At 45.0% G+C, this 22,723-nt stretch overlaps 5 protein-coding genes across 5 annotated transcripts; 2 read left to right on the plus strand and 3 right to left on the minus strand.

Annotated features, from left to right (window-relative positions):
- Positions 1-10,806: 10,806 nt before the first annotated feature.
- On the minus strand, positions 10,807-13,007 carry V1513DRAFT_385981 (uncharacterized protein; the record flags this gene model as incomplete). The annotated part of the gene is made up of 2 exons (XM_066895225.1): positions 10,807-12,036; positions 12,093-13,007. The coding sequence occupies 2 exons, from the start codon at positions 13,005-13,007 to the stop codon at positions 10,807-10,809; spliced, it is 2,145 nt and encodes a 714-aa protein (XP_066750649.1).
- Positions 13,008-13,359: 352 nt separating this feature from the next.
- V1513DRAFT_454198 (glucosidase II beta subunit-like protein-domain-containing protein) lies at positions 13,360-15,563 on the minus strand. Its single transcript, XM_066899347.1, has 3 exons — positions 15,278-15,563; positions 14,933-15,223; positions 13,360-14,879 (listed from the first exon to the last, which is right to left on the minus strand). Exons 1-3 carry the CDS (start codon positions 15,395-15,397, stop codon positions 13,542-13,544), a joined length of 1,749 nt encoding a protein of 582 aa, XP_066750650.1. The 5' UTR covers positions 15,398-15,563; the 3' UTR covers positions 13,360-13,541.
- V1513DRAFT_289531 (uncharacterized protein) lies at positions 15,557-16,392 on the plus strand. Its single transcript, XM_066894607.1, has 2 exons — positions 15,557-16,186; positions 16,248-16,392. The coding sequence occupies exons 1-2, from the start codon at positions 15,637-15,639 to the stop codon at positions 16,325-16,327; spliced, it is 630 nt and encodes a 209-aa protein (XP_066750651.1). The 5' UTR covers positions 15,557-15,636; the 3' UTR covers positions 16,328-16,392.
- On the minus strand, positions 16,277-18,807 carry V1513DRAFT_421347 (WD40-repeat-containing domain protein). The gene is made up of 6 exons (XM_066895959.1): positions 18,638-18,807; positions 18,405-18,586; positions 17,872-18,348; positions 17,600-17,822; positions 17,296-17,553; positions 16,277-17,245 (listed from the first exon to the last, which is right to left on the minus strand). The coding sequence occupies exons 1-6, from the start codon at positions 18,746-18,748 to the stop codon at positions 16,457-16,459; spliced, it is 2,040 nt and encodes a 679-aa protein (XP_066750652.1). The 5' UTR covers positions 18,749-18,807; the 3' UTR covers positions 16,277-16,456.
- A 2,552-nt stretch (positions 18,808-21,359) lies between these two features.
- Positions 21,360-21,855, plus strand: V1513DRAFT_454213 (uncharacterized protein). Its single transcript, XM_066899348.1, has one exon. The coding sequence runs from the start codon at positions 21,375-21,377 to the stop codon at positions 21,630-21,632; it is 258 nt and encodes an 85-aa protein (XP_066750653.1). The 5' UTR covers positions 21,360-21,374; the 3' UTR covers positions 21,633-21,855.
- Positions 21,856-22,723: the final 868 nt, after the last annotated feature.

Below are 22,723 nucleotides of genomic sequence, written 5' to 3' on the forward strand. Positions count from 1 at the left end.
CCCATTTGGCGATATCTTACCCTTTCTTTCAGACTCTTGCAAGACTTAGCACTGCCAATGAGTTCAGGGTTTCAGGGTTTTAAAGGTTTGCGAATAGAAATGCGAATAACGTATATTCGGAACAGCCCCTGGTGTTCGTTCTTGAGGTTAGCTTCATGCCTTCCCATAACAGTCCCGTTAACTCCGGAGTTTTTACTAAAAAATGCTTATTTCAGTTAAGTTAATGTTTTTATAATAAGGGCTGGACGCGGTAATCGCGTTAAAGCGCACGTGACTCACTTCCCGGGTAGGAGGCTCGCGTATTTTAAGATCTTAGCTCTATTTTTATACACACTTTGCCACTTTGCCGCTTGAAACAATTAACATTATTACATTAATTCGCTTAAGTTATAAAATGTTGGCTTCCTCACTAACATCATTGCGGAGGTAATAGTCGACTTCGTGACGGAAACGGGAAGATTATCAGATGTGTGAATTGTAATCTGCGGAGAGATCTGTTAGACATTGGGATCTGGTAGAGACAAATGAATAGTTTTGATAGCCAAGTTTGATTGAAACTGGATGTCCTTACTTAATTAAAGTCGTGTCAATTGATGTTTTCCATTGGAGTGTTTACGATTCCTACTTAATACTTGTAACGTTTGTTTGATTCACTACATTACCACCACCCCTCAACCCCATGGTACCTTATCGCTAGATAGAGCTGTTCACGATGCGATATCGGCAAGGTTTGAGCAAATCGGCAATCGGCATCGTCGAACTTAAGGTCTGCCGATAAGTATCGTCTATTGTATCGGCAGATGTTAGAAGCTTGAAGATACGTATCGTATCGTCACCGATATTTATTGATAATACAGTAAAATCCTGTTACGCCGGTTCAGGATAAGCCGATTTTTTTGACTATTAGTTTTCCAACTCTTCAGAAATATATCTCGACAAGCTGACAATCTCTTTAAAAGTCCATTGAAAGTACTTGTAAACATCACTTCGGTTAAACGGGCTTTTACTGTATGACGTGTCTCATTACCCCAGAAATTTTTTGGACGCACCATATAAGTTAATCTGCAATACTATAAGTCCGTAATTTCTAAGTTTAACAAATGACTGGCTGTCTCATTATCTGGCCGTGTTGAAATGACAACTATGACTTCGCCAATAGCTAGGTAAAATGTGTAAGCTATAAAGTTCTTGCTAAGGTATATGGAAAAACAGAGCAGGACAGGTCATGAGAGTTGACGATGACAAGTGACATCATCATCATCATCATCATCATCATCATAAGAGAGCGGAGTGCGGAAGTGGCCTCGTGTGCTCAGCCACCAAAACAAATACAGCTTATGCACACGCGACTCAGGTACAATCAATAGGTACATCATTATAATTTAGTGCGGAAAGAGACCTGCTCGGTGTTCGGAGGCATTCAATGAAGGGGGTCACAATGAGAATGTTGATGCTTATGGGAGACATTGACGATAATTGAGTTATTGTATGATTAGCGTCGGACAACTATAATTGTTTAGACACATTCTTGGGTAATGATCGATCTCAGGGTAATTATTTTGCCAATTTGCCGATATCGTGATAAATATCGTCAAACGGCAATCGTCAAACAAAAGGAATGCCGGTATTGTATCGTCGACGATATCGCATCGTCAATATCGGCAATATCGGCAAAACGTGAACAGCCCTATCGCTAGAGATAAGACGTGTAATCCCCGTACTAGTGCCTTTTCTTCCCGCGTTCGAGAGGAGCTGATAGGTTTCGTGACTCTTAGTAAGCGATTTAGCTCCAGCCATTGGATCAATGAGAGTTGAATTCGGAACTTCAAAGTGTTGGGCAGCACGCCTATAAGGCCGGAATAACCTTTTGGACCTTTTCTTCAGATTGATCGCTTTTAAAATAGATTATAGCCGATGTTGTAAGTTACAGTGTTGGCGAAGTAGAGTGGGATGTTTTTGTGACCGGGATCCCCATACGCTAAGCGAGTTAAGGTTAATTGTTAGAGGCTGCAAGTTCGCAATGTGTTTAAAAATTGTCACATGCATGTCAGCTTTTCCCAACGCCTAGTGATTGTTTGACGAGCCTGGAAAACAGTAGCACTCATGTTAGTCATTAGTGCGGCTCAAGAGTTGCAAAAGCACGACTTTTATTTGTGAAATTCTCGTATACGCATCCCCACACATTAACACACCAAGTCATTCTCACAAACTTGACGGCAATAATTCGAAAAAATTAAAACAGGTATTTTCAATGCTAGCTTGGTTACGAAGACTCGTTGCTATCAAAATGCATGGGTGGAGAGCAACGAAGCACTTAGCTTGTAATATTTAATTAAATCTCTTTCTTCGTGCGCTATCAGCAATGCATCAGATGGGGCGACGTTCACTGAACGTGTTTACGGAAGTTGGTGTATACAACTCTATGTTCTGGACAATTGCAATTCAATGCATTTTCAAACAGCGCTCTGGAGACGGGTACCTCTTATAGAAACTAAGGTGTTCCGCACAATTCTGCATGGCTATAAAATTCTATATATTATTTTGAAGTTTTGAAGTCACTGAAGTGTTTGTTGAGCTTGCTAAGCGATATCAAGGTGTTATACAAACGACTAGGTCATTCAAGCTATCGTCGTCTATTATTTGTTCCAGTCATCAACACCGAAGGTTAGAAGCTCTTGCGCTTGCTTCATGGGACTTGCAGTTCTGTTATCTTCAAAACTACTATTTACAATATCTATTAAGTTATAAAGCAGTAAGTTCGATAACTACTCTCTAAAGTCACATCTATAATTAAAAAGTGCGCTCGCCTGGTGAGAAGATCCGTATTGAAGGATGAGACTTTGTATACTTTACATTAATCTCAGTCAATCCAGTCAATCTTGGTTCGCCTAGTTCATTAGTTCCACGTTGTTAGCCAATCCTGGCTAGTTGACGGCAGCGTTCCTATCCATTGTCGCTAGAAGAGATTCAGTTACCAGCCAATTGCTAGTGGGGCATTTCCGGATTTGAGAAGCGGGTTCGGGCGCCTCTACCATGTCTTGGACAACATCCTCGCGTCAGATGGCCTACTGGATCATCCACGGCCATTAGGAGTAAAAGCAGGTGCCTGGAATATGTACGCGAGGCACCGGTTCGCTTACAATTGGTAGAAACTATGCTAACCCCGGCAGGATCATCGAAGACTTATTAAGCTCTAAATGACACGGAGTGACCGGTCAATGTTCATCGGAAGTAAGTGATAACGTAGCGTATCGGGATCCCGGTCACATGAGGATATAAACTTCTCTTCAGCTCGCAACGACTTTCAACACTTCGTCCGTAATAAACACAAATTGGCCCTGTAATTTAATTCTCTTGCCCTTTGTTCATTTCTTGCGGGACTGAAGCAACTCCCTACACTTTTGAAGCTCCTTCCGTAAGATCAATAGTTCAGCATTCTGACTTTCGACAAGCTGGGTCATTCACTTCGCATATTGCAGTTGGTGAGGCAGGGAATTCTTGGCTTGCCAGAGCTGTATTAAGTACTGCATGTTACAGTTCTGTTCTATCTGGAGGAGGGCTCTTCAGAATGGAAAGGTCTACGTCCATAATACTAGTCGGGATTTTGGGAGTGCATGGTAACTCTGCAGCTGGAAGTGGAGGGCTATTTATCGCTTGACGTGGACTAAATGGAATCAAATCAGCTTCTTTCCACCCACTTTGAATATTTGAAATAAATGCGAACAATGAGGAGGTAGAATGAGAAGGTCAATGCCACTCTCTATTCATAGCGCATCATATCGCCCGTGATGTGGCTAGAATGGCCATCCATAATATGTAACCGTGGCCGATTATTTGACTTCTTGCGTGACTCCGGCTCAAATACTTTCCCTAGCCACTCACAACCATGGTTATTAGACGTCCAGCCACTAGTAATCGTTGGGAATCGCCATTTCGAATCCTGTCTCACCATATTGTATATCTCGCAGAGTTCGTACTTCTGTTCTTTGAGTCGTAGCTGAAAAGCGTCAAAACAGGGAGTAATCTTGTTGGAGGTTGCTTCTTTATGTCGTGCAGATTCCAATTGGCGTGAGTAAGTGCCTTTTAATTTGAATATCGATTTAGGAATCGGTAGAGCCATTCTTGGCCAATAGGAGTAGAATCGGTAAGTCCGTCATTTCGTCGCGACGAGACTTGAACGCGTCAACTACAATGCAGGGTACCCTATCGCTGTAAGACGTGTAATCCATCGTACTAGTGTTTTTTCTTCCGCGTTCGAGAGGAGAATGATAGGTTTCGTACGCGATTTAGGTTCGATCGATGTGAGTTGACTTAGGAACTTCAAAGTGCCGGGCAGCACGTATAATGGATGGAAATTCATTATTATTGTCTAACGTCCGAATAGCCTTTTGGACCTTTTCTTCAGATTGATCGCTTTTAGAAGGTTGACTATAGCCCATGTTGTAAGTTATAGTGTTCGCAAAGTAGAGTGAGGTGTTTTTGTGACCGGGATCCCCATGTGACCGGGATCGCCATACGCTACGTTATCTTTTTTGCCTTTGGATATCATTGTACATTAGTATAAAGCAGGGGAAAGTTCACGCACCACATTATTCCAGACGGCGTGGACGGCACCATGAATCAGTCAAAGGCAAAGCAGCCGAGAACCCGTGCTCGGCGAAAGCAGAAGTGCTGTCAATAAGTAGCCTGTACAAGACAGGATGTGTAAAACAAACACGTAATAGGAATGCCGCGACATGCCAACTATAATGTTAATCTAACGGTTGGCATCGTGGAATAATGAGAGACACGATAAATAATCGCGAAAACAGTGGAGACTCTAGCAATCTTCATAATTCATTTTCTACACCATTATTTGGCCCTTAGCTCCAATTCTTCCGCATTATATTAATTCTATATCCATTGAATCTTGCAGCCTTAGAAAGTGCCTAGCGACCAATTACCGTGCTCTGCAGATAAATTGGTGGTCCGCTGCCGACGAAATATGCCAGGCACCTTAATGTCTCTGTGCATCTTAGCAGTCCATACAGTGAATGCACTAGTCCGGCTGAACCCAGTACACTCAACATACGGTGGTAACATGAAGTTGCGGGCAGACTGGGACTTGGAAGTTACTGGGCATCTCGGAGAACCAGCGTCACAACAGGACTCACGAGTTAAACAAATGCCCGGAATTATAAGTGAAGAGTACCATGAGATTGTCCGAGGGACTGAGCCGACCAAATTTGATTGGTTAATGCTTGGTTGGACATAAGTCCAAATACAGTTGAGGCAGATGTATAAGAATATTGATCGATGCAGAAGAGAACTGAACATTATATTATAGCGTCGTACTAAGTACACGTAAATTAGATACCAAATAAAGTTGAAGAACAGAAGAGCGGTATAGATTCGGTGCTCGTTCCGCATGTTATATTTTATAACCTAGGGCATCTGTTCCAGCTAGTTCGGAGGTATGGTCTGTTCTTTATCAACCAACGCTGTCATTTCGTTACTATAGAAGTAGTCTATTTGAACATGTTGGAAAGATGAGCTAAGAGACGGAGCGGCGTTCTCGAGGATAAGTGGAGAAGTGGAGAGTTGCTAAAGTGGGAGCCCTGCAGGAACGGGAATGTTCAGGTAGCAAATGCGCACGTTTTAATGGTGTCCCAGGTTCATGTAACACTATACCAACAATAACAAAAACAAGCACACTTCAGAATATACGAGTAACGTCAATATCCCACACAAGTGCCATCGGCGAATCGCGTGGTCGCGCGATTCTTGAGGAGCGACACACGTTTCGCCCGACGATACGCTGTGACGACGGCAGTCACAGTCCGTAGTCATGAGACCCAAGTTGGAGAATCCAAAGGCAACCCGAATAGCGTTGACTAAAATTTCGAAGTCTCATTGATCCTTCAGCGCAAATCCTTGATATCTTCCGTGATCACCAATTGCGAAAAAAACTCTAGCAAGGATCTATTACAGCGCTTAAATATATTCTGTGTCGAGCTTAAGACAATGTGCACCTCTCGGAAGGTGTTGTTAAGGTAATCATCACCGGCAACGTGCGGCGTACGCAGGACGATAGAAATATGGGCAAAATGGGAAATCAGAATAGCAAGCCGCAAGGAAATCGCAATCTCAACGCAAGTCGCAAGCAAACGATAGACATAGCAAGGTTCTAACTGACGCAACCTCACCGCAAGCCGTGGAAAGGTGAGGAGGAAAGCCTAGGCAACCTGCAAACATACTAGTACCGGTTTATTTAGGTCGTGCACGACGTTCTAACACAGCGTGATTATCACAGCCTAGGTTCTATTGAATCTGGTACGGCGATAAAGTGCTAACCTCTTAGGAGGACCACTCTCTTACTGAGCATCTCTTGGCATAGCTTCGCGGTTGTAAATTGTTAAATTCGACTTTCCGCTCAACAAGTCATCCGAAAGTACCACAAATTCCGCTATATTGTCGAAATCATGATTGCTAAACTTGAAACAATTTAGCGTCAATCGGATAGCCTGTAGATCGAGAATACCTTGAATTAGCACTATTTTTTTCTCTGGCCATCGCTGTGTCAACGGGTATGGTGTCTGTCTGCATGAAAGTAGGAAGATTCGATCTCGTTGTCAAGCAATTCCGGAGTGCGCATGCTTTCTAGGAATGAAATATTTTGTTTTAAGCAAGAATAACGACGGGTCGCCGAACACTAGTGTAAACTCAGTGTGGGCTAATCCCACTGCGTAATTCCGAAGGACGCACGACATGATTGCGCGGCGAAAAATCTACGGGCAAAAGAAAATTACCATGAGACTATCGAAGAACTAAGATGGGAGAGGCGCCACAGCTGTAAGCCGCGTGTGCCCAATGTGATTCCAGTGTTTGATTGGCAACCCCTATCCGTGATTATCAATCTGGATTGCTTGTTTGTGTGTTGTTATTTTTATTATAACGTGAATAGTGGTAGACATCTTATGTACATTTGGACCTGAACGTCTTTTTTCCTGGTACTGTTCCGACAACTTCTCCATTCTGTCTCTTTGCCTTCTCGCTTCTGTCTTACATACTGATTCCTGCGACTTCCAACAGTAGGCTTGATACAAAGTACGATACTTTAGCAACTTACGGACAGCACTGCCTCAAATACGGAAGACTCTGCGACTGATAAGCCTTTTAAAGTTAAAGGCATATCGACTGCCAAATCCATATAGTTCGGGATCAGGTATATGGGTCTGACGAATCATTGCCCTTGAGTTGAGGTTGATATGAAGAAAGCTGGTTCGTTACTCTTGGAATCTTCATAGATATTCGCATTCGCATATCTATCAAATTAGAATGTGCATTGTTATAAAATTAGTAACAAGTGGCAGTATTGAAACCGGCTTTGGTTGACAAAAAATCGTTAAATTTTGTTCCAAATATGTGCACAAATCAATCGCATCTGTATCTGTTGCTCTCTCGACTGCCATTTGTGCTACTCCCTGCCTTGAAGCAGCTCGGATCCCTATTCAAATTAGTAGAGATGACTGCCAGCACTGTCAAGCACAATGCAACAAACTCGAAGAAGTGTACGCTTGAGTATCGGCTTGCTATTAACTTATTGAAGGAAGCGGCTAATAATGAAGTGTCCAACCCATGCGAGCACGTGGAGCGACGGAGAAGTCCATTAAATCATGATTGGCAATCAAATAGTCAGCAGTTCGAGTGACAGTCCCAGAAACAGCGTTCGGTATATGAGTACAAGGTGTGCGCGACAGTGAATCTCTATCGGACAAACGAAAATGCTTGAGGAAAACCGTTCACCATGATATATATGCCAGCACGTGAACTTATTGGCTATTTGACTACCATTAATAATAATAATCATTATCGTTGCATTCAAGTTTAACTATTCGTTTGACTTCCTGTATATCAGAACAGACTAGCTGGGACAGATCCTACATACATATGGAAGGAGCATCCTTCCTTCCCTACATAATTTATACCAATATGATATAAAAATATTACCTTTATTGTATTTCCCTCTCACAAGGTATCGGTCAACAGCGAGTGCAATTGATTCATTAGCCACACAGGGCAGTGCCAATTTTTAACCGCTTATGTCCAACCGACATCGGCGAATTCCATCCGGCGCAGCCAGCTTAATCTTCTGATGGTCTCATAGTAATTTCCTGCCTCTCCAATAAATTTGTCCGCGAGACGACTGTCATCGTTGTGTTCTTCTGGATTACGCAGCGGCTATTAGCATACGGTGCTCGGTAAGACGATCAGGTTGTGTTGTGCTCAAAAGCGATTTTCTCATGTTCGGACGGCGACTGTACTTATGTTCCTCAGAGTTGCATTTGTTCTGACAAGGGTTACTCTCAGATTGTCTTGCCACCTTTGGCATTGACCGACGCGACGAACCTTGAGGTTGGACTCTGGCTACGGATCGTGCATTTTAACATTAAAAACATTAGAAGGGACTTCAGGACTACTGAGGTATTGTTTCGCTTCGACCTGAACGGCCCACCTTTGTGTGAACCGATGCCCCAGCCTTTGCGATTTATTGGCAGATGAGATTCACATCTAGCCCTCGTTAATACAGCATGCGGATGCTTACTGCAATAGATCAACATACTCGTGCGTTGGCTCCCGACCACTTTACAATCTGCCGAAACAGAGACAAAATACAAATAACGCAAAGTAAAATAACAAGAGCACAATTGATTCGGCAAAGCATGGACGGTTCTATACAGTTCTGATGATATTTTTTCTTTAGTGCCATTGACATTTTGTACACGGACTGGTCTCTTTTGTAGTGTTTCAGGGAAGGATCCCGCTGGTTCAGAAGACGTGAAATAATTAAGAACTCATACATTCGTGGGGGTAGCGAGACTGTTGTGCTCGAACGATTCAGAACAGCCAGTTCGTAACGTGATTTCAGTTGGCCAAGTCTTCCTTACACCTGCCGACGAACTGACGTTACTCAAGTTTCCTCGGATGGCATGCCACTCGATCATGGACCTCGACCGATCGTCCACTAGAGGCAACAGTTAATGTGTCAACGTCTAGGATCTGCTGGGCCTGGTGGACCCAGTAGGGCATTTCAAGTGGGAGGTCAAATCAAACCCATGTAAGTCGTCCGACCCTATTCTTATCCAGACATCCTCAGACTCAGCCAGTGGCTGCTCATTGAATTTCATCTAGCGCGAAAATAGAACCCTGCCTGAATACAACAAGCTTAATGCCATAGAAGTCCCAGAATAATCATCAGGCATAGCAGTGCTGCATAATGGACACTTGCAGGATCATATGACTGACGATTTTTCCCAGGAAATATTAAGTTTTTATCGCATTCATAATGTTATGACAGTGGAAGTTAAAGAGAAAACGAAAAGTTATGTGCAAAGGAAATTTCTGAGTTTAAGCAGGCAGACAACAAGCTAGAAGCCAAGTCGCTAATTCGAAGCAAAGCACACAGCAAATCAAGTGCCATTTAGATCACACTGTTCCAAAGATAATAATTATTTATTAAATATGCTCATTTTATGATGAAAAAATAGACAACATTTGGTTGCATACGATTACTGGTCTCTTTCACTTCTGATTGTCGACTTTATTTTTATTTTCTGTTGTAGTTTGAAGTGTCGCATTAGTTCAATACTTAAGCTTACGGCAATGGAAATATTAATCATTAATGCTTTGTACATGATCGTCTTAAAATATTGTAGATTGGTAGCAGATATACAGATGTCCTCTTGACTTAGTTTGAGCCGAGTATCGGATTTACATTGACTAGAGCAGATGCCATTGTTTGATTTATCTATACATAGATTTTATCGTGTCTTGAAACTCATTAGCTATGGATTCCTTACAAACCCTTCCAACATTTAAATTATAGTCCTTTCTGGTCTTGAAACAATTACAATGGCTGTGTACAAGCCAGTTCGTCTTAGCAAAGGAGCCTCATATTTGTTGGATCAAAATCGGTCGTGTTGCTCATATTGTGTTGTGTTTCTCTGACTTTAAACATCATAATTTCAAACTCTGCTCATACACAAGCTACATTGTATTTCTCTTGCATTTTAAGTGCTCACAATCTATTATTTCCATGCTGACTTATCTTTTTTTACACGGTGCTATCGTTTACTGGACGAGCTGCATCTTTGCACTTCACCGGACACCCGTAGTGACGGATTTGGTGATGATGAAATGACATACTTCCTCGATAGCAGTTGATTGAATATTGATGCCAGAGAACCTCCAGCTGTAGGCCGCATGGTGGCATGTGGACGGCTCGAAATAAAGTAACGTTGTTAACGCGACAGAATCTAATAAAGACGCGTGGCGCTCATAAGTCGCCACCGTTAGGATATAAAGTGCGATCATGCAATAAAATTAGTGCTAGGCACCCCCGTGCTTTGTCGGAAACTAGTGCCGGGTACGATTAATACGTGCCCTTTTGGCATTTTTAATATTATCTCTACAATACAGGTACGAAATATTATTTAATATGATCTATGATTGCTGATCCATGTTCGACGTGGCCCGTCTACTAACTGCCTGATGTTTGATTCCGGGAAAGCCGCGCACCTCTGGGACATAGATTGAACTACTAATGTTCAGTGGACGTTATACATAGCTTCACAAAATGAGTCGAACATACCCAGAAATAGACGACCTTCTATCATCGCCATTAACAGTAACACTCCTACTGAGATCAGATTCAAAGCCACCCTCGCTTGATCCAAAATCAGCTCGCGAACGTCTATGATCGGCGTATTTATCCACACTTGTAACAGTTAGTGCCAATGACTGCAACTACCAAAGCGATATGAATCCTTACAACGCTTTCTCCTGCTGGTGCGTCTGGAATCGATAATCGACCCTCACATTGGGCACGTTCGACTTCTCAACACGGTTTCCCAATACACCAGGCAACATGAAATCCTTTCCTAACCAATGTGATTTAATAGCAGCCTCAAATCCGGATTGCAAAACGGAATTCTTCGCAAGCTCACACATATCGACAGCCGAAAGTCGATAGATTTGTGCTGCGACAGAATATTCCTCAATTAAAGCTTCTTTTGTATATGCAAACTGCAAAGGATCATCAGTAGAGAGTGAGATATTCAAGCCCCGCTTGAAGTAGATGAAGAATGGATTCTTATCATAGGCCAGAAATAGGGCATTATTACTCAACGGAGACATAGCGATACCGATCTGGTCGAGATAATACAGGTACTGTAAGAAAGGGACTTTGCGCAGCAAGATACCATGCGAGATCGAGTGTGCAAGCAGGAATGCCGAGACCAAGTGGTCGGTATCGCCAGCCTCTCCAGCGTGCGGTCGGAGAACAAAGGTATTGAATCCACGACGCTTGCGCAGTGCATTGAGCGATGTCATGTTGGCATAAAGGTAGTACATGTAATAAGAATATGGAGGATTCTGAGCTGTGCACCATTCGCGCGGGAAAGGATATTTGCGATACAATCTGCGTTCGTTCTTAGATTCATCATCAACAGAGTCAAACCCGATGACTCGCTGCAAGAAAATGTGCAACTTTGGGTGCGAGGAAGGGTCTTTCGAAACTTCGAACAATGGCTCGAACACATTTGTCACGACTTGCTCGAAACTATTCACAATACCGCTGACTTTATAAACATCGTACAACCGTGGAACTTGGATCAGCCAGCGAACATTGGGCGAAAATAGCTTGTTGTCGACGACCCACGCCGCGAGACGATCCCATTCGTTCCTAGACTTGCCATAAATTGAGATCCTGTACTCAGCCATCTGGTACTTGCTCTGCTCGAGATCATAGATAACTTCACGTGTTAGTTCAGCTAGATATTTACCGTTGATGTAGTTATCAGTCTTTAAGAATATTTCACGCAACCGCGATTCACCAATCGGATTATACTTCAGATTGAACTTGTCAAAGCGATGAAATGTGTCACGATGAGCATGCATATCGAGCGTGTCGATACTCAAATCATAAGCCGTCAGATTCAGCGACTCAAATACTTGCTGTAGCGTTAGGAGCTTTCCGTCACGGAAAATTACAGTTTCCTGGTTTACGATCAGCTCTCAGCTAGTATGGCCACAACTATTCAGCACAAACATACATCTGAACACTTTTTCATTTTGGACTTTATAAACCGGAGCAAATGCTTCTGGTTCATGCACGCCGAATGATGGACATGGGTATCGACTTTTCTCACGTTGTAGAAGTCGCGATGAGGATTGCGCTTTGTATCAGCCAGCTCCTGATATTCGTTCATGAGCACGTATAGGTTCCAGCTACCTTCTAAATACTGTAGACGTCTGAAAGCAAAACTCTTGGATGGGCCGTCCGAGCTGATATTACTGACCTCCTCCAGATCCATGTAATATTCACGAATTGTGGGTACCTGAACAATTGGCTGCAAAACACCATTAATCAGGTCGTAGACTTGGAAGAGGCCGGTTTGATCAAGATTGAATACGATGGAGTCTTTGAATTCCGGTACCTCGCAGATTTCGATAAGGAAGTCGGCGCCGACACCTTCGAGGCCATCTGATTTCAGGCTTGAACTTGGGGCATGAGCGTCTACAGGTGCATCACTCACAATCGGCTGCTTCGTATCTGTCCAGGAAGCTTTGGGGGGCGGAGGATAGATCTTCCAAGTGGGATTGTCGCGCGGATTATCCTTCCCCCCCTGAAAAGAGCAGGCCTGGTATTTTTCGCGGAAGTTGAGACATTTTTGGACGTTGCGGCAAATCATCTCGAGCTCGACATCGATCTCGTTGGCATGGGTGCTGTATGACGGTGTTTGAGCTGCGTCTGACGGAGTTGACATGCCTGCGGGAGTGGCGACCGTGGCGGCCACCGCCGTCTGGTCAGGGATGTCGGCCAGGTGCAGAGACTGGATAGACTCCGAAAGGTGCGAGACAGGACCGGTATGCGACGAAGACCGCGAGTGGGCCGGTCCATGCAACTGGTCCGATGAATGGATGAGAAAAGGCGAGATCGGCGACGTCGCATTGGCAGCCGCCGTCATGTTGTCAGTTGCGTTGGTGGAGCCGGAGCCGGAGCCGGGAACATGTAGCGGTAGCGTAAACGACCGCCCCAGATGGTACGATGGCGGGCTCGGGCTGGCTTGCTGAGCCCAGTACTTCGCGTCAAGCTCCTGGAACGCGCGGTCGTCAGCGTACGAGAAGAATGGCGTGTTCGCGCCAATGGACACGGCATCGTTGTTATCGTCGTCGTTGTAAATGTGAACCGCGAGGCCGCGGTTGGTGCTTGTGGTTGCGTTGCTGTTGCCGTCGCTGTCAGTCATCCTCCTCCGGTTGCTGCTGCTGACTATGATGATGATAATAGCTATGGGGTTGTGATAATAAACACTGATAATGTGCCGAGTTTTCGGTAACGCACATGTTCAGCACCGCGACGCACCTATTTTCTGTCGTGCGGCTCACATTGTTTGCCGGTATTAAATGGGCCGGCAGCATATAAGTTATAGTAAAATAAATTACATCAGTATTTACAGGCATTGTAAATTCGCAGAAACTCCAAATGTAGCGTGACGATAATCTTACAGTTCGTCCCGGATAACAATGCGAAAATGTTCTGCATCCTCCTGCTGCTCCTCGTTATCATCGGTCGCGTCGTTCTCGTCAACTTCATCTCCATCCTCGTCTTGCCATAAGTTGGTCCGCGATGACGACGCCGACCTCGACGAGTCCAAACTGTTGGCAATTTCATCAAGCATCGCACCACCGGAGAACTCTCGCAACTCATCTTTCAGCTTATCTGGGTACTTATCTAGCAAACCTTTCCTATCCTCCAAACCACGGGCACTATGGCTCTGGTCGAGCTCGACTCGGACTTTTCCTTTGCTGACAACAACAGTCACAACTCCAATAACCTGGCCATTAACATCCACCAGCGCAACCGAGTACGAAAATTCATCATCTGCCGACGCTACTTTCCCTTCAGGCGTGAGGAACGTGCCTGCTGCCATCTGGCTCTCAATGTCCCGTATCAACATTTTCGCCGATGTCACCAGGTCGGGCCCATCTTTTGCCGCAAATCTTCCTCCTCGAAATACATTATCCATCTCTACATCGGGGTCATCTACATGAGTCTGTGCACTATAGTCGGCATTGGTGGAATGCGTCAGCCCGGCCTCGTCAATCGATGAAGAACCTTTTGCATCATTTAAAGAAGGCGTTAATGTGTCCGACTCTGCTGCCACCGACATATCGGACTGCTCAGCTATGTTTCTATCAGCAGACATATGTTCAGATTGGCTGCGTTTCACTTTGTATCGCTTGCCGCCAATCATCTTGTACTTTGACGCACTTTCACGTGCTCCATCAATGTCATGATCAATCATCGCGGCCAAAACTTCTGCATCAAACGAGGCCGTTGCTCTTGATTTCTCCATATCTTCTTCTGACATAATACGCTGACAGTTGATCTCATTTGCACGATCTTCCTTGGGCGGCAAAAATGCAACATCTTGGCACAACCGAGGGGTATGGATAACCATCAAATAACGACAAGTCGTAACTTCCTTGATCCACGCTATCTTGTCCTGCGAGTGCTGATTGCAATGAAATTGGATTTCGATCTTTCGCTCCCTTCCAGTTAAGTCACAGATACTTCCGCCGCCAATCTTCTGCACCAAGTACCGCATCTCACCTGCCGACTGCACTGTCTTCTCTTCGCCAAGGCTCGATTGCGCACTGTCTCCCTCCTCCTCACCACTTTCCTCACTGATCTTCTGCCGTGCCACACGCCCGAGTACGTACGACTCGCTTGGATCTTCCTTTGGCGGATAGAGTGTAACACCTTTCTGGGGTGCTAACTGATGAAACTGTTTCACTTCTACCTTGTGGCAAAACGAATACGTCCACCATCCCGCCATCTATTCTACAAATTAGTAACTACTTATGTCCTACCTAAAAATACAGAGCTTACGTAGTACAAACAGGTGCCATTCAATGGCTCTAGTAGATCCCATCCACTAGCCTGGGCGCGCGTGAGCTCCTTCTCTTCTTCTGATTTCGACAACTCCTTCTCTGAAGCGTTAAGCACGGCCTGTGGTTCAAGGACTGGTAACGAGCATAAAAACTTTTCGCCATGCAGTCTCAATGTCTCATAGTGCTCGACATCTTTGTCGTTGCTACTCGCTACTAGCGCGGCTTGTCCACTTAGCAGTCGTGCTGCGTCATCTTCGCTAATTACATCATTTGACATCGAAATTTGAAACTAAGAAGCACAATTAGAAACTGGGGTACATAGTAGATCAATGGACCTGACTACCTGGGGCAATGCAAGAATATCATCCTGCACCGAAAATAATCCAAACACTGGCACCACAGCTAGCATGGAGAGCATTGCCCAGCACCATGCTGACCGTCGAGACTTCACTGTTAAAACCATATCATTCAATGCTACCAACACAATACCCGAAGGTAGACAGCGAGTCCGTATATTCTGGTTGATATATTGGAATCGGTAACCCAGTCCGGCGAACAAACATAACGTCACACTTTCGTCCTCCTAGCGGGTTAGGGTATGCTTCTGGCAAGCCTTGGTTGAGAGATTTTATGTATTTCTGTTATTAATATCGTGGACTGCTCGACACCTCGTTTTCTACATCGTATTGAGAACCATTGGAAATGGCATTTTTCCCTCCAATCGATAGCTTATCTCAATCTCTATCGCTATCCGACCTTGAGCCGCTCGAATCTTTAGCACAGTGCGTCCCGATAGATGATGCCAACGTCAGCCGATACTACAGTCTGTTTATATACTGTCTTATCATAAATGACGACATTGAAGAAGCGCGATTCCTTTTAAAACGCGCGTCTACGAGGACAATATCAGCGGATTCAGCTGAAGTCACAGACACAATTGCACCGCTAAGTACTGCAAGAAGGATCCTTACATCTCTATGGACAAAGAACTATGTTGAATTCTTTTCAACGGTTGAGGCAGCGCTGCATAGTGTGCCACTAGAATCGCCAGAGGCTAATCTGCTGCGGACACTTGCCGATCACGTTCGTGAGGCCAACTACAAGTTTGTCTCACGCGCATTTTTATCAGGGGCTCTGTCTGATATTGCAGTTTATTTTGGCATATCAGAAATTGATGCAAAGGAGTTCTTGGTACAAAAAGGGTGGAGTGTCACCGATGAGTTGACAGTGAAAGCTCCAGCAATTTCCAAAGGCATGTTAAGGCTACATTACATTACGTCTTGTGAAAGCTATGATTCTAATGTGTCTCACAGAACCAACCAAAGCTGCAGCACAACAGAAAGCCAGATTTGATTCGTTAACGTCGTTGATTACGCACATGCAGAGAGCATAGTTGGGCATACTCATGTAATGTATATAGAACATAATGTACCAGACGTGGCTTGACCTGCACTACGGTCTTTCCCAATCGCAACTTTTCGATTATCTGTGATTAATTCCTTGCGACAGTGATACACACAAATTACCGTGGATCTGTATTCGAAGACCGCTTCTCGGCCTGTGAAACTAGTCTTCGCATATGTCTCCATTCTTCCGACCTAGCATTTGCGGCGCCTCCCAAATTGTCTCCAACTTCGAATACAGTTATTACCGAAGACAAGCCTCCAACAGCTAATAGTTTTCCGTCGGTCTTCTCCCACGCAACTTTATTCAAAGCTTGGCATTTTGTCCCGCTAGGAATTGCAGGTCTAGTACTAGTAATCGGAACCTCAGTCTCTTCCGATAGATCCCAAATATCTACTTTTCCCGCACATCCAACCGACGCGAAAACCGCCGGACGAACAGGATTCCATGCAACATCGTAAACAGCATCGTCCGAGGAAAACTCCATCAGTGGTTCAATCATATTTGGCATCATGGAACTTGCACTGGAACTGGGGGTACCTACGCTCGGAACATCAATTTTGATTCCCTGCTTAGACAAGTTTGTAGTCGAAATAGTTAGTTTGCGCACTCTCCACAACTTTAGCGTCCAGTCCAAACTCGAACTCAAGACAAGATCACTCAGGTCCAGTGGCCCATATGGTGGGTGGAAGCTAAGTGATGAAACTGGCGCTGGATGACTGTGGTAGATTGTCGACAGATCTAGACCGGCTTTTGCACCGGCCCGAACGCTGCGATTGCATGTATATATATTACCGTCTTCACTTCCAACGAGGAAGTAGCTGGGGTCGGTAGCTTGAAATCCCAAAGCTGTAGGAGCAAGATCTTCCGTTCGTGATGGAGGTTGCAGCTTGAAGTCATGAACTTCCTATTTATTATGTTAGCTACTTCAAATGATAATTGCCAAATGCCACTTGCATGAGGCTGCGCTAGAAAGTCGGCATTCCAGCCGCACACACGACCGTCCGTACTGCTGCTAATAATACTTGTCGCATTTTTTGTTCCTACAAATTCAATAGAGTAAACAGGATGAGAATGTCCGGTGCCTGTAAGCGGTGATTTAAGAATGGCCTCTGATTTCGCTCGTATGTCCCATACTAATACTTGACCATTGTAGCACCCGCCAACAATGAGATTAGGATGAAAAGGCGAAAATTTGCAAGACAGAATATCACTCTAGTTGGATTAGAATAAAATCAATTACTTAAATAAAATATCTCACCTGGGAGTGAAAAATGTACTCTGGTCGATCACGGAGATGAGTATTCCAAACCTGTATTATTCCCAGTGGATCGCGTATGGACTGCGAATTCTTTGAGTAAGCCGCCAGAAATAGTTCAGAGTATTTTTGGGACCAATCGATGGCAGTGATCGTCCGACTAGTAGACCACCTATCCGAAGAAAACTGTTCGAGCTGTTTTACGCCTCCCTCTGCATCGGACCCACTGCGACATTGGTTGGCATATACTGTGGAAGTAACCGCAATATACATACTGTTTATCTTGCAAGTCGGACGCATAATCGACTAATATATCGTAGTCATCGTCCAGTGCTCGTTCCACTATCTTACTTGACCGCTCTATAAACTGAAAAAACTCTTCTGACTGCAATAATTCAGACTTTTCCTCTGGCTGCAGGTCCTTAATCTTCATTCTTGGTGCCAATGGCTCTTTCTCCATAGTTGGACTGTCCCCAGACTCCAGCTGAAACTCTTCCTTGATTTCTCTTCTCAATCGTTCTCTGATCTCTTCTTGAAATTGTCCAGGACAAGTAGCACTCAATAGAGCAGGATGCGGCAATTCAAATTGTAATTCTTCTGCCAGAAAAGATTCCGCAGTCTGGACCTCTTTGCTATACGTTATTATTTCCTTAGTCGCTCTCCCACATGCTTGGTTCTCGCCTAGTTCCATTGGCACTACCGGGGGCGCATCGTACATAGTAATAATTACGGTGGAAAGGTCAGAATGTGCCCTTTGGGGCCATTAGTTAGCTCGAAACCTATCACTACAGCAACAGTCCCTACATACGCTGATGCTTTCCGAGGGAGAAGCGGCGGAGTGTCGATAAAGGGCTCATTGTTTTCTTGTCCAGCCGAAGCCAGGTGCTCTCCATCGAGTCGGGACTGGGACCGTGATGAGCCAACCAAACTAGCTACAAGTTTATCGATATCAGACCGTCTATCTACTGCACTTCGCGAAGGGGATAACGACTAATTTAATCAATTAGCTACACTAAGAATGTCGATGATGATGGTACTGACTGCATCACTAGCTAGAGACTGCTGAGCCATGTGGAGCCGCTGCTCGCGTTGTCGTCGCAAATCGGCTAGTTTAGCCTTTTTGGCCTCAATCTCGGCTCGCCGTTGTTCCATGGTATGTTAATTAATAAATTAATGACTCCAGTGAATATATATTTTCATGATAATGACGGGAGTAAGCATTTTGGTTGTATTTTGCGCGGTGGTCTGTGCAAAGCTCCCCCTGAGATCGAGCCCTAACCACGAAAGTTTTGGTAACGTGCCCACCACCGAGTGAGCCACACCACCGAATGAGCCACTTTTCCACCGCGTAGCATTCTATAATTTTAACCACATTTTTCTTTACAACCACACATGGCAAATAAAGCGACGAAGGTCAAATAATTCTAGCCCTTCAGGCTATGGAACAAAATTCTAAGCTAAGCATTCGGGAGGCTGCTCGGATATACTCCGTTAGTCGTGCAACCCTCACTCGACGACAACGCGGTCAACAGTCGCGACGCGACACTGTAGCCAATTCGCGAAAACTCACGGATCTGGAAGAATCTACTATTGTTCAGTATATTCTCGACCTAGATTCACGATCGTTTCCCCCCCGGATCTCTAGTGTGGCAGATATGGCCAATCGGCTCCTCGACGCGCGCGGCGCGACGCGTGTTGGCACAAACTGGATCTCGAGATTCATTACGCGGCATCCAGAGCTTAAAACACGCTTCTTACGAAGGTACGATTACCAGAGGGCTAAATGCGAAGATCCTGACGTAATTCGTGGGTGGTTTGAGCTCGTCCAGAGCACAATTGCGAAATACGGGATTCAAGAGGCAGATATCTACAACTTCGACGAGACCGGGTTTATGATGGGCATAATCTCGACCGGCATGGTAGTTACGAGCTCAGAACGACGTGGACGCCCAAAGATGGCCCAGCCTGGAGGGCGGGAATGGGCAACTGTTATTCAAGGTGTTAATTCCCAAGGCTGGGCGGTCCCGCCATACATCATCGTGGCCGGGCAGTATCACCTCTCAGCATGGTACGAAGATTCACAGATTCCAATGGACTGGGTTATTGCTGTGAGCCCAAATGGCTGGACTACGAACGAACGAGGCGTAGATTGGATTAGGCACTTTGATAAACATACCAAAGAAAAATCTAAAGGTATATATCGCCTCCTTATCCTCGATGGTCACGAGAGCCACCACTCAACTGATTTCGAGCTCTACTGCAAGGAGAACAAAATAATTACTCTTTGTATGCCATCTCATTCGTCCCATATTCTCCAACCCCTTGGTGTGGGTTGCTTTGGGCCACTGAAGAAAGCGTACGGGCGGCAAATTGAGGACTTGATGCGTGCCCAGATTACGCATATCACGAAGACGGACTTTCTTCCGGCATTCTTTGCGGCTTTCCAGGCCACCATTAACGAAAAAAACATCCGAGGAGGCTTCCGTGGTGCAGGGCTTGTTCCTTTTGATCCGGAGAGTGTGATATCTGGGTTGAATATAAGGCTGCGTACGCCAACACCTCCCGCAGTCACTCTGGAACAACCAGATCCTTGGGTCCCGAAGACCCCGAATAACCCGATTGACACGACTGCTCAAACCGAGTATGTCAAAAATCGAATCGCCAATCATCAGAATAGCTCGCCAACATCGATCTATGCAGCTATCGACCAGTTTGCAAAGGGGGCGAAAGGTATGATGCATCAGGTTGCATTATTGGAGTCAGAGGTTGACTCACTCCGAGCGGCGAATGAGGTATTAAGCAAACGCCGAAGGGCTAGAAAAACCCGACTCCGTGAAGGAGGAAGCCTTACTCTGCAAGAAGGACATCAGCTACAGAGCCACAGGGACGATGGGCGGCTGGGAGAGCAAGAAATACAGGAACATACAAGTCAGCAGAGGAGGAGTGCGCCGAAGGAACGGCGATGTGGCACATGCGGCCAGCCAGGCCATAACTCGCGTACTTGTGAAATAGCGCTAAGAGAGTGTGAGGAAGAGGTTTCTGAGCAATGGAATTAATTTGATAGTGTTATGGTTAATTTTGCGAGTATTGTAGTCAGATAGTAGTGATCAAGTGGCTCATTCGGTGGTGTGGCTCACTCGGTGGTGGGGCACGTTACTAAATACAATTTTCATTTGATTCTGTGTAAAATACTTCAAGTGCGCAATGCGACATCTTTCAGCTAATATTCTATAGCAGCTATTTAGGGCTGTTGACGATATTCGACTTATCGAACGAATATCGGCGTCGGATACGATATCGGCCAAATCCCCGACGTCGAATACCGATATCGAATATTATTCGAAGCATTCTTCGACCGTCGAATCGAATATTCGACATATCGTGCCGATATTCGATATTCGACAAATTATTACGCAATCAGCCGTATAGAAATGGATTTACTGGGATTTTAAACTGCAAGAATCACTAAGCTTTCGTATAGGCATTTGCCAGTTATAGCAAGGGTTGCGATTTGCTCGGCGTCTTCAAAATCCGCGTCCCGGCCTCTAGGCCAGGCTGAGATTAGTGCTGCACGATTGTACACTGTAGAAGTGACTCTGGCTGTATGGGCCTTAACTCTGTGTTGAAGAAGACAAGTTGAACAAGTGAACAAGTGAACAAGACAACAACACAACAAGACGAGAAGTTGCGACTTGATCTTATATAAGTATTCACGTGATTTGGCGGATATTATTGCCCTAAACCTTATCTGTCGAATAGGAATATCGATTATTATTCAATGCCTTTCAAAGAGTCGAATATCGAATACGAATATTGGGAAAACCTGGCGATATTCGTATTCGCAACAGCCCTACAGCTATTTGACACACTGGCAGGGCTGTTCCAAATATTCGTGATTCGCATTTTATTCGCAAATCTCTTAAACCTTGAAACCCTGAACTCATTAGCAGTGCTATATTTTGTCGGTAAGGGTAGCAGGTCACTAGGCGGCCGTTTCCTCTGGTCTCCATTTCAATTTATTGGGTCCAATAGTTAAGAGTAGATAGTTCGGCAAGATACTGATAGTCGGGGTTATTGGTCGTGCTCTGGCTGATGTTGCGCCAGCCTCGAGGATATTACATCTCTAACTATGTGCTGGAAACAACCTCTGACTAGGTCACGGAGGAAATCAGTGCTCACCTCGTGATCAACCTACTCCTTACATCGTATCGAGCTGGATGGCGTAAGGGGCTAACTTGGCTCGAAACTGTGAATTATTAAAGCACTTTGTAAATTACCCTTGAGCGATTACATGCGAAATTTGCGAATATTCATTTTCTCCTAGCAAAAAACTCAAACAAAAACTCGCAAAACCCGCAAAAATGCGAAATTAAGCAGAGCATTGAGGAATCTTTTGATCCCATAAGGGACTTCCAATCCACGAGGGACTTGCACTCACAGAAGCATTACTGCTTCTATACACGCGGGGCTAGGTCCCAGCGTGGCAACATCCCGAGAGATGCTACCACTTGCCATCATGCGCTCAGAGCATGATGAATTCAAACATTACAATCGCGGTCAATGACCGAGGTACTCGAAATGCGAGTACTTGTGCAAATAAAGATATGCACAACCATAAAAAAATAAGGAACATCCGTTTGGACAAATGTGTAGGAAACATCCTCAGGGCAAAAAAACTCAGTGGGAAAACAAATTCCCAAACTTACACCGTTCCTTATGAGCCTGATGGCTCCCCCCAGGCCCACAATTGAGTACGCTTCGCGGGAACCGCTGCGTACTCGCATTAACGAGGATCTCAGTCCGTCAGGACTCCCCTCATGCCCCCAGATGAGAAGATATCGCCGGAACCAGTTGTGGACAAGCGGCTTGGCTCTCCGGTTCCAGGCTGTCCTCGCCCACATTCGAGTACGCATCGCCGGAACTGGTAGTGACCATGTGGCTTGGTTTTCGCCATCCTTGGACTCACCTTGTTCGAGGCGAATCAGTGTACTCGAATTTAACAGGAGTCCTGACTGACTCTTCTTATCCCCCATGCCCATACTTTATGCCACGTGCCCATAGCCGAGTACGCATCGCCTTAACGGCCGCGCGAATCAGCGTACTCGTATTGAGGAGAGTCCTTGACGG

Source organism: Lipomyces chichibuensis, assembly GCF_038497645.1.
Source record: "Lipomyces chichibuensis strain CBS 12929 unplaced genomic scaffold V1513scaffold_69, whole genome shotgun sequence".
NCBI classification, from domain to species: Eukaryota; Fungi; Ascomycota; class Lipomycetes; order Lipomycetales; family Lipomycetaceae; genus Lipomyces; species Lipomyces chichibuensis.

Bases quoted from the DNA above. Each gene is read 5' to 3' on its own strand.
- V1513DRAFT_454213 (XM_066899348.1), top strand. From the start codon at position 21,375: ATGCCTTTCAAAGAGTCGAATATCGAATACGAATATTGGGAAAACCTG.
- V1513DRAFT_454198 (XM_066899347.1), bottom strand. From the start codon at position 15,397: ATGGTTTTAACAGTGAAGTCTCGACGGTCAGCATGGTGCTGGGCAATG. The intron at 15,224-15,277 runs GTAGTCAGGTCC...TGTGCTTCTTAG, and splicing joins ATATTCTTGCATTGCCCCAG to TTTCAAATTTCGATGTCAAA. The intron at 14,880-14,932 runs GTAAGCTCTGTA...TTTGTAGAATAG, and splicing joins ATGGCACCTGTTTGTACTAC to ATGGCGGGATGGTGGACGTA.
- V1513DRAFT_421347 (XM_066895959.1), bottom strand. From the start codon at position 18,748: ATGGAACAACGGCGAGCCGAGATTGAGGCCAAAAAGGCTAAACTAGCC. The intron at 17,554-17,599 runs GTGAGATATTTT...TAATCCAACTAG, and splicing joins AGTACATTTTTCACTCCCAG to AGTGATATTCTGTCTTGCAA. The intron at 17,246-17,295 runs GCAAGTGGCATT...CATAATAAATAG, and splicing joins ACTTTCTAGCGCAGCCTCAT to GAAGTTCATGACTTCAAGCT.
- V1513DRAFT_289531 (XM_066894607.1), top strand. From the start codon at position 15,637: ATGGCATTTTTCCCTCCAATCGATAGCTTATCTCAATCTCTATCGCTA. The intron at 16,187-16,247 runs GCATGTTAAGGC...TGTGTCTCACAG, and splicing joins AGCTCCAGCAATTTCCAAAG to AACCAACCAAAGCTGCAGCA.